The sequence below is a fragment of the Diachasma alloeum genome, unplaced genomic scaffold (genome assembly GCF_001412515.2).
Source record: "Diachasma alloeum isolate Michigan unplaced genomic scaffold, Dall2.0 Dall_scaffold_02535, whole genome shotgun sequence".
Classification (NCBI taxonomy): domain Eukaryota; kingdom Metazoa; phylum Arthropoda; class Insecta; order Hymenoptera; family Braconidae; genus Diachasma; species Diachasma alloeum.
This window is the reverse complement of record NW_021682254.1, coordinates 10,145-21,498: the sequence shown is the minus strand read 5'-3', so window position 1 is coordinate 21,498 and position 11,354 is coordinate 10,145. Positions and strand designations below refer to the sequence as shown.

General features: G+C 41.5%; 1 protein-coding gene across 1 annotated transcript; it reads left to right on the top strand.

The window, feature by feature from the left end:
• Positions 1 to 260: 260 nt before the first annotated feature.
• LOC107046860 (toll-like receptor 7) lies at positions 261 to 6,249 on the top strand. Its single transcript, XM_015269582.1, has one exon. The coding sequence runs from the start codon at positions 694 to 696 to the stop codon at positions 4,654 to 4,656; it is 3,963 nt and encodes a 1,320-aa protein (XP_015125068.1). The 5' UTR covers positions 261 to 693; the 3' UTR covers positions 4,657 to 6,249.
• Positions 6,250 to 11,354: the final 5,105 nt, after the last annotated feature.

The following is an 11,354-nucleotide window of genomic DNA, read 5'->3' as shown; positions in this document are numbered from 1 at the left end:
TGGCAAGGCACCCACGGTTTGAATAGGGAACGTCGTTTCGACAAGGGCTGGTTTAATTCTCTCTCTCCATCTCCATCTCCCTCTCCCTCACCCCCCCGCCCCTCTTTCTCTCTCTCTCAACCCCCACCCCTCGGCCAAACACAGGATTTTGTGGACTTCGGCCGTATGGTGGCGCACTCCTGCGACTGTGCGGTGAGAGCAGCTCCCCTGAAATGCCTCCACCCGTCAGTCGAGAGCAGTCAGTGCGAGTCGAGCTTGCCGCCAGTGCGTATGGTCTCCCAAAATCAGTAGTCGTGTAATACGCACTGCGCTATTATGTTCTCCCAAAGAGACAAAACGTTCATAACACCGTGAAATAACCACTAAGTTCACCAAGTGGGTGCTAAGTTACAATAAGTGATTGAAAACCGATAATTCCGCTGTTTTCAATTCCCTGAAAACAATTATCGCAGTTACCCGGGGAATACGAGCCAGCAATAGTATAAACACGAAGGATACATGTGTTATTGATAAAGTGCTTGTTACACATGTGGATTAGCCGTGAAAGAGTTTTGAAAAAATGACCGAGTGCACATTTATGTGATAAAGGGTGTTTCAAATTTTTAGTTTTCCTTTTCATTTTTTTTTTACCATTAAATTTCGCCCTGTGGTTCGGTAAAAGCCAATTGAACGAGAGCAACGGGATTATCGAAAATGGCTGTGAGATGCTGTGTACCAGGGATGTATGTGATAAGCGCGGGTTTGTTGTGCCTCATCGCGGGGTTCGGCGGTGTTCGGGGATCGTGTCACTGGTCGTCCGACGGCAATGAGACCCGCTCGGCGGTGTGCACCCTGAGAACACTGGAGCCATCGGGTGTTGCTGCACTCCTGCCACCCCTTGACGGTGCATTTAGATTGCGCCTCGAGTGCAGCAATGTGCACCATTTCGAGAGCATAATATCCGGCGAGAGTTGGCACCGTTTGAGTGGCCTCCACGAATTATTCATTGACAATTGCAAAGTCCTGAGAATACCGGAGGCGGCATTTCAGCCGTTCGGTGAATTAAAAAAATTGACATTGCGGACGAAAAATTCCGAGTGGAGTATCGGTAGGAATTTGGAGCTCGCTCCCGAGGCACTCGCTGGCCTGCGCGAGCTTCAGACGCTCGAAATAGCTGATAGCAATCTCCGAATACTACCGAGGAATGTTCTCTGCAGTCTCAACAATCTCCAAATTCTCAATCTTACTGGAAATCAATTTAGGGAGATGAGCGAGGTTGGATTAGCCGATGCACGAGCCAATCGCGCCGATTGTCACGCCGATATACGTATACTGGATCTGTCGCACAATGAGATTAGGAATTTACCGGAGGACAGTCCATTGTCGGGTCTCCGACAACTCCAGGAGCTCTACCTCCAGCACAATGGAATCGACGAAATAGCTAGTGATGCACTGACAGGACTCACTAGTTTACGTGTATTCAATGTGAGCTACAATTCTTTGGATACACTGCCGGAAGCGCTGTTCGCCTCAACGCGGGATCTCAGGGAGATCCATCTGCAGCGAAATGAGTTGAGAAATTTGCCCCGGGGTATATTCACTCGTTTGGAGCAGCTACTTGTGCTCAATCTCGCTGGCAATCGTTTGGGCAGCGATACTGTCGATGAAATGTCCTTTCTGGGACTGATAAGGCTCATTGTTCTCGACTTATCGTACAATTCATTGTCCCGCATCGACGCGCGAATGTTCAAGGATCTGTTCTTTCTTCAAATCCTGGATTTGCGTAATAATTCAATTACACACATTGAGAGTAATGCATTCTTGCCTCTGTACAATCTTCACACACTGGAGCTCTCGGAGAATCGTCTGCACTCGATTGGTCCGCAGTTGTTCAATGGATTATTCGTGCTCAATCGTCTGACACTGTCTGGAAATTTGATCGTTACCCTGGATCCTCTGGCATTCAGAAATTGCTCGGACCTGAAGGAACTCGACCTGAGCGGTAATGAATTGACAGCGGTCCCGGAGGCCCTCCGTGACCTCACCTTTCTGAAAACTCTGGATCTTGGGGAGAACAAGATAACAGAGTTTCACAATGGCTCCTTCAAAAATCTCAATCAACTTACGGGTCTCAGACTCATCGGAAACGAGATTGGTAATCTCTCTCGTGGAATGCTGTGGGATCTACCCAATCTTCAAATACTGAATCTGGCTAGAAACAAGGTTCAGCACGTTGAGAGAGAGGCCTTCGAGCGTAATATGCGTCTCGAGGCCATACGCCTGGATGGAAATTTCTTGTCCGATATTAATGGAATATTCGCGAGCATAACCAGCCTTCTACTCCTGAATTTATCGGAAAATCATATAGAGTGGTTCGATTACGCCTTCATCCCCAGTAATTTAAAATGGCTGGATATACACGGAAATTTCATCGAGAGCCTCGGAAATTACTATCAAATACGCGATCTCAAAGTGCGAACACTCGACGCAAGTCACAACCGAATAACTGAACTTACACCATTGTCAGTGCCTGATAGTGTTGAACTGTTGTTCATTAATAATAATTACATCAGTAATGTTCATGCCAATACATTCGCCGGTAAAATTAATCTGACTCGTGTTGATATGTACGCCAATATGATTGAAACAATGGAACTTGCTGCACTAAGGCTGACACCAGTGCCGGAGGGTAAGTTCCTCCCCGAATTCTACATCGGTGGTAATCCTTTTAATTGCAATTGCTCGATGGATTGGCTGCCAGTGATAAACAACATGAGTGCACTGCGACAGCATCCACGTGTTATGGACCTTGACAATGCGATGTGCCGGATATCCGGTCCCCGCGGTACAGCCATGGTGCCAGCATCAATGGCAAGACCGGAACAATTTCTGTGCCGTTACGAGGCGCACTGTTTTGCCCTGTGTCACTGCTGTGACTTCGATGCATGTGATTGTGAAATGACATGTCCATCAAATTGCAAGTGTTATCACGATCAAACGTGGAATACAAATGTTGTTGATTGCTCGGGCTTAGCTACCCAGGATATACCCCGTAAAATCCCGATGGACGCTACCGAAGTGTATTTGGACGGCAATGACTTTCGCGAATTGCAAAATCATGTGTTCATTGGACGTAAAAATATGCGCGTACTGTATGTGAATGCAAGTGGTATTGAATCAATCCAAAATCGAACATTCAATGGCCTAAATAATCTCCAAACTCTTCATCTCGAGGATAACAAGATTCACGAGCTCAAGGGCTTTGAATTCGAGCATTTGGTTCACCTGCGTGAACTCTATCTGCAGAACAATCTCATTGGTTTCATTGGCAATCTCACTCTACTGCCACTGAGATCACTGGAGATATTACGACTCAATGGAAATCGTCTAGTCACGTTTCCGGTTTGGCAAGTCACCCTTAACACGCGTCTTGTTGAGTTGTCACTCGGTGGTAATCCGTGGTCATGTAGGTGTAAATTTCTCCAAGAACTGTCTGCCTGGGTGTCTGATAATGCCCACAAGGTTATAGATGCCAGTGATGTATGGTGTTATAACAATGAAGCTAGGCCAGCTTATCGTCGTCGTCTCAATGTCAATGAGACAGCTTGCTCGGATTACTTTGCTCAAGGCGGAGTCATTGAGAGCATAATGGTATCCGATTACCTGCCCATGGTTGCAGCAACTCTCTCAGCTGTACTGCTACTCCTTGTAATTACGGTGCTGGCCTTTATATTTCGCGAGCCCGTACGTACATGGGCGTATTCGCGTTACGGCGTCAGATTTTGGGCGAAAACAGCCCAACCAGAGGATAAAGAGCGCCTGTACGACGGATACTTCTGCTACAGTCCCAAGGACGAGGACTTTGTATTGCACTCGTTGGCTGTTGAATTGGAGCATGGACCCAGTGGTTTACGTTTGTGCCTTCATCATCGTGATCTACCTTGTCTACGAGCTGCTGCACCAGTTGTACTGGAAGCTGCTGAGGCATCAAAACGAGTTGTCATTGTACTGACGAGAAATTTCTTGCAAACTGAGTGGTCGCGTTTTGAGTTTCGTGCTGCTGTACACGAAGCCCTGAGGGGTCGGCCTGGTCAGCTGGTTGTCGTGCAGGCTGGCCCTGTCACACCTGAGGCGGAAGCTGATCCAGAACTGAGGCCTTATTTGCGTACAGCAACAACACTGAGATGGGGTGAAAAACGCTTTTGGGAGAGATTGAGATTTGCAATGCCACCTGGTGATGCACTGAGACGAAAATCATCGTCATTGTACAGGAGAAATGTTAATACGTATACGTTGGAGGGTAGACCGGAGAAGGAGACGTCGACGTTGCGTGTACATGGCCACATACCTGGACATCATCATCCATTGTTCAAGGATGCACCGGAATTGTTACAAGCACCACCGGCATACTCAAGTACAGCTACACTCGGTCATAATAATCAAGTTAGGCTCGAGCCAGGTGGTAGAGATACCCCGGTGAGCTCGGCGGCAAGTCCAAGCCCGAGGCTCACGATGAATCGTGCCTACCAGGAAGGACCATTGGATGCTATCAATGAGAGTAGAAGACCATTATCTGAGCACATTTACTCTTCCATTGACTCGGATTATTCGACACTCGAGAGAAATGCCTGGAGACAACAGCAACCACCACCACCTGGTCAAGCGTATCTTGTGTAACTTCCAGGGGGAATTTTGCGTGAACAAGTACTCAAGTTTCTTCGGCAAAGGTTGTGTGCTCCCTCGGACTGTTATCTAGTGTAGTGCGAGGATATGCATCGAGACGATGATAATGCCCAATGCAGTGCTAATGTGCGATGGAATACTCGTCGTTCACACCGACGTCTAGTCAAAGGGAATTGTCTTGGCTCGTGACGTCACAGGTGGATAATTTCGTTGTTACGAGGGATGGTCGGAGGCTAGTGGTAGTGAACGTCTTGGCCTCTGACGTTTGTGGAAAAAACCAGTGAATTGTGACGGTTGTGTGCTCCCTCTCCACTAATCATTATAGGTATTCACCCTTCTCCCCCATTTGCATTCGCTCTCTTCCACTTTGTCTTTTGTGATATTGTTTGTTACTGTAACTTTTTTTATTTCCATCTTTTGTATTGCAGAGTTCGACTGGAATTTTGTAACCAGTGGAGTAGAAATATTGTGCTCAATAATTGAAAGATATTTTGCTTTGAGGGCCTTTTATTGGGTGAGAAAGGGGTAATTAATTCGTATTCTTTCTTTTCGTTAGCGTCAAAGGACTGATTCTTTTGTACTCATTAATTAAATATCTTTCATTAAAAACGTAGCGGCGTAATATTGGTTTCATAAGCTCGCTCTTGCGTTTTTTGAAATTGAAATTAGCCATCAAAGAGATAAGGAAATCCCGCGGATTTCCATTGAATATCAATGAGCTGATTTTTTTTTTATCAATCTTTTTTTACTGCAAAGCAAAGGAAAATCGTAGACGCGTTATAGTTCTATCGTTCGCCCGTCCTCAATTAAGAAAAGTATAATTTGTTCTGTTTTTTTAATTCCTTTTTTGTAACATTGCATTGTAAAGTACCGATGGCCTACCTCGCCAATGACTAAATAACTTAAAGAAACAAAACATGATATTATTTACTTAATTAATTATTCGCTTAACGAAATAGTCATGGGTGGGGGCTTACGAGAGCACCCAGCGTGGCTCGGCTGTAAATATTTACTCTTCTATATATAATATATATACGAAAAAACTGTATAAATTTTCAGATAAAATTACGTTCGTAATGAGACGAGTGCAACTGAATGAGAGCAGTAGTGAGAGAAAATACTGATGAAGAAAAAAAATGAGACCCGAGTTAGGGAAAAAAACTAATGAGAATGTAGTTAGGCAATGTTTTCTAATTTTATATGACTGAATAGCAAGAGAAAGGAGAGACGTGTATGAGAGAGATGTTGTATGATATGTACATATGTAACAAACTTTTCGCCTGATGTAAGATAATACTCGCCATGAAACAAAAAAAAATTATCTGAGAAAAAAATTATCAATTAATGAATAAATGTAAATCAGATTTAAACTCAAAGTAAAGAAAAGAGAGACGACAGAGTGACAAAAATGTTCGAACAAAAATACGTATAAACGCTCTTATACGAATCTAAACTAAACCCTAAATGAAAAAAATGAAAAACCTACGTTGTACATTTGCTATACTTCAATTATTTAAATCATGTGAATAAATTTATAACTTACGTTATCGTTTCAATTTAAATTAAAAACAAAATGCATTGAGTCAATTAATTTGTTCATTCGCCAACACGTAATTACCATATCCCATCACGCATCCTTTAATCCATTCCGGCAATAGAAATGGAGAGAGAGGAGGAAGAGGAGAGAAAAAAACAATAGCCACAAATTATGGGTTATACGTCCGCAAAAGAAAGATGGAGAATGGGGTACATGGGGAAGAGAAAATGGAATTGTAACTCCCTAGTAATTCATCGGATCTACCTCTTGTCCTGTTCTCTCACTCGTCCTCTCCCCCCACCGCCCCCCTCTCTCCCCCTCTTTCTTTTCAAGTGAAAACAATGGAGAGTACATACTCGTGAGTCGACTAATTGGAACTGGCAAGTTGAGACGTCAAATCATTGTTGTCATAATTAATCAGAAAGTTCGATTGGAATTCCGATGGCTGTGAGTTGTGTTTTACACTAGGGGTTGTGCCACACATTCGTATCGTTGATGAGTTGCAGCGGTGACTCCACAACGACCGGCGAACACATTTTTATTCTCATTACAATGGGGAGAATGGGGCCAAAACGATACATCCACACGCATACAAATAATACCTGGGGGTGTCGTGGGGGCGCGGGAGGGGGCGGGGGGTGAGGCAACTGGAGCCCGCGGTGCATCGATCGTAACTCGGCATGCGGTGGTGCGCACGTTCATTATTGAAGTACTCATCCTCCTTCCGCACTTTTTTTTTCACTCTCGCTCTTAACTCTCAACTGCCCTTTCATCGTCTTATGTAACCTTTTGGCCCTGCTGTGTACACAAATAGTGGATCTTCGTGGGTGTTGTCGTTCATGAAATCGGTGGGGATTTCAGGTATTCGGGAATGAGGATTATCACCTTGACACGAGACGATGATTAATTCGTCGGAGGAATTATGTGAGAGAATTGTTGGGGGGGGGGGGTGCAGTGATTGTGGTGGTTGGGAGAGACTTCAATCAGTAACAAATGAAGTAGATATTGTTTATAATATTTATTATAGACGCGTCAAGTGTGTGAATATTTATAAGAATGATTTCAGTAGCGAAGTAGTAGAGCGGTTTAAGTCGACTTATCTCCAAGTTAAGTTTTTGAGCAATATTTCCGAATCTAAAGGAGATGGCGACATTTTCGTAATTACCTTTTTCTCAGGTCTCAATCCGCTCTACCAAAAAGGTTATATAAAAAATTTTGCTGTCTCCCTTAGATTCCGAGATATTCATTGAAAACTGGGAATGAGGATTATCACCTTAACACGAGACGAAGATTAATTCGTCGGAGGAATTATGTGAGAGAATTGTTGGGGGGGGGGGGGGTAGTGATTGTGGTAGTTGGGAGAGACTTCAATCAGTAACAAATGAAGTAGATATTGTTTATAATATTTATTATAGACGCGTCAAGTGTATGAATATTTATAAGAATGATTTCAGTAGCGAAGTAGTAGAACGGTTTAAGTCGACTTATCTCCAAGTTTAGTTTTTGAGGAATATTTCCGAATCTAAAGGAGATGGCGAAATTTTCGTAATTACCTTTTTCTCAGGTCTCAATCCGCTCTACCAAAAAGGTTATATAAAAAATTTTGCTGTCTCCCTTAGATTCCGAGATATTCATTGAAAACTGGGAATGAGGATTATCACCTTAACACGAGACGAAGATTAATTCGTCGGAGGAATTATGTGAGAGAATTGTTGGGGGGGGGGGGTGTAGTGATTGTGGTAGTTGGGAGAGACTTCAATCAGTAACAAATGAAGTAGGGGAGGGTGGGGCAAAACGGCCCCCCTTCAATTGCCAATAACTTGTGAATGACATTGTGAAAATTCCCAGTTTCGACTTCATTTTGAAGATAATTTCTCATTCTTCAAAACGAGCTCTAACTCATCCCAATCGGATTATTGAATCGGAAAATATTGACGATTGAAGGGGGGCCCTTTTGCCCCATCCTCTCCTAGATATTGTTTATAATATTTATTATAGACGCGTCAAGTGTATGAATATTTATAAGAATGATTTCAGTAGCAAAGTAGTAGAACGGTTTAAGTCGACCTATCTCCAAGTTGAATTTTTGAGGAATATTTCCGGATCTAAAGGAGATGGCGAAATTTTCGTAATTACCTTTTTCTCAGGTCTCAATCCGCTCTACCAAAAAGGTTATATAAAAAATTTTGCTATCTCCCTTAGATTTCGAGATATTCATTGAAAACTGGCCAATAGTCAAAATTGACTTGAACCGGTTTAGCACTTCGTTACTGATTTGAATGCGAAATATATACAGAGTGAATATAATACAATGTGATAACCAGTCGGTAGTTCACGGTAGATTGATCGTGATATTCGGAATTACGAATGCCGCACAGAAGGGCAAAGAAGAATACCTTATTCCAATGTATTGAGGAGAAATTAAAATGTATCAAAATAAGATGACGCGTGACGTATGCCGGGCGAGGCCGAGGTGTATCGAAGCCGATCGAGGCTCTGGGAAACGCGTTGTATGTAGTGAGAGGTGTGGAACCATTTTTCTTGGAGTTTTTGCGGCGTTGTTGGAGAGACGAATGCCCACTTTTCGATTTTTGGGGGGAAGAGAAATGATTTGAGGATGGGGACTGGAGAATGGAATTGGGTAAAGCATAGTTGTGGAGTGGGTGGCGTAATGGGGTCAAAAGGGTTCGTTGGAGTGGAGATAAGCCGGAGTTTGGAGTAATGTTGCGGAGGTTTTTAAGGATATCCAAACACTTTGGCTGTTTTTTCTCCAGGGAAATTATTTTCTGCTTTTGTAGGCGAACACCAGAGCTTTCAGTTGAGCCTCGTTTGACACTGAGTTTCCGGACATTTTATAATGATTTTATTAAATGTTTTGTGACGATTTATAAAATAAATTGTTAGAAAATTAAAATCTTGATAATCTTCAAAAAATTGCATATATAATTGCAATCGTAACAAATTAATTCATACTCTGAATTTCACACATTGAATAATTGAAAATGGTTGAATCTATAGTGTGGTCTGTATTAAATTATTGAAGATACTTGGATATCCTTAAAAGCTTTCAATGTTTCGTGTTGCAGCGGTGGAAATGCGATGGTACTGGGCTTCAAAAATTGGGAGTGAAAATCGTGAAATCATAAAGATATCAGTTGTAAATTTTTAATTGTAGTTTCCAACATATTTTAAGTATTCACGATTTTTACTGGCCTTTTACGTTAAATTTTTGAAAAATGGAAATATTTGCAATGAAAAATGTTCACTTGTCGAATTTTTGAGGAAAAAGAAATGGTTTAGAGACGCCGATTGGGGAATGGAACACCTAAAAGCATCATTCTGGAGTGAATGGCGTAATGGGGTCAAAAGTGTTTATTGGAATGGAGATAAGCCGGAGTTTCGGAATAATGCTGCGGAGATTTTCATGAGCTTTTCGTTTTTCGTGGGGCAGCGGTGCTACTGGGTTTCAAAAATTGGGAGGAGAAAGAGTGGAATTAATCTCACTGACAAAGTGCTGGAGCTCGCCTACTCCGTGTCATGGGAAAACTCAATGAAAGAGTTTCATGAATTGAAAATTTTTAGCTGAAGCTTCCAACAAATTTGGAGTGCTCACGATTTTTATTGAATTCCTGTCCACAAATATCCACTTTTCGATTTTTCGAGGGAAAAGAAATGCTCTGGGGATCTCGATTGGAGAGTAGAACCCGTGAAAGCATCATTGTGGAGTAAATGGCGTAATGGGGTCAAAAGTGTTTATTGGAATGGAGATTTTCATAAGCTTCCGGTTTTTCGTGGTGCAGCGGTGGAAATGTGGTGGTACTGGGTTTCAAAAATTGGGAGGGAAAATGGTGGAATGAATCTCATCGACAAATTGCTGGGGCTCTCGTACTCTGTGCCGTGGGAAAATTAAATGGAAGGGTTTTATGGTTTTTATCCTCTGAAAAATTTTAACTGCAGTTTCCAACAAATTTGGAGTGTTCACGATTTTTGTTGAATTATTCAATTTTTATCACTCGAAATTCTTTCACTGAAGTTTCTAGTAGGTTTGGAGTGTTCACAATTTGTATTGAATTTTCACGTGTAATTTGTGACAAACGGAAGTTTTTTTTCGCAATTTTGTGATGTTACAGTGGAATCCTGTTAATTTACGGGAGAAAGTGACAACTGAGTCGAAATATTCTGGTGCCAATCTGTAGTTTTTAGAAGATACTTGAGAAAAACGAAGGGTTTCCCACAATTTCATATTATTACAATGAAATTCAGTTCATTCAGTCAAGGAAATTCAAACGAAATATTTTTGCGTGAAAATTGTTTTCCGTAATTAACTGCAGAAAAATTAATATTATAATTTTATTACATATAAATTTTACATTTCTCAAGCAATGTGACATGAATATTCAGTAGAATTCTCAGATTTAGAAGAGTTTGCCTCAATTTTGAGGATCTCTCAATGAAAAATCCAGTCAAAAATTTTAACCTGTTTATTTCTTAGAACTTCAACTTGACAAATTTCGCGTTTTTTGCACTTTAAAAATTTTTGACTTAAAAATTTTTCAATAAATTTGAAGTATCCGTAATTTTTCTCCAATATTTATGCAGAAAAACACAAGTTTTCTTTCAAATTTCCATATCGCAGTGGCATTCTGTTAAATTCCATGAATAAATTGAGAAGTTGCTCTGAATATTTTATCATAAATCTGTTTGGAGAATTCAACATTAGATCATAAGTACATACAAATTAGACGATTTAAAAACTTTTGTTCATTTATTACCGCTTATTGGTCCAAAGTATCTAATTGACAGGGCAATATAAAGAATAATAAATCAACTTTCAAAATCTTTTCAAACGGTTAAATATCGCGATTCAAATTCAGATCTGCAAAGTTTGAGTCATAAAATCCTAGTAAAATGTCCGGAAACTTAGGGTCGAACGAGGCTCAAATGAAAGCTCTACTGTTCAACTACAAAACTAGATAAGCATTCCACTGGAAAAAAAAATGGTCAAAGGCCTTCAACCCCAGAATAATTCATTCAGGCCTTTCCAGGTGAAAAAATTCGACGCCCGCGCGACTCTAAATTAAAACTCCCAAAGTTCAAAGACATGTCATGACAGATCTCCCATCGGAAAATCCATCCAGAACCAACAAACATTTTA

What these genes read in the sequence shown, in the direction of transcription:
- LOC107046860 (XM_015269582.1), top strand. Translation starts at nt 694, where the DNA reads ATGGCTGTGAGATGCTGTGTACCAGGGATGTATGTGATAAGCGCGGGT.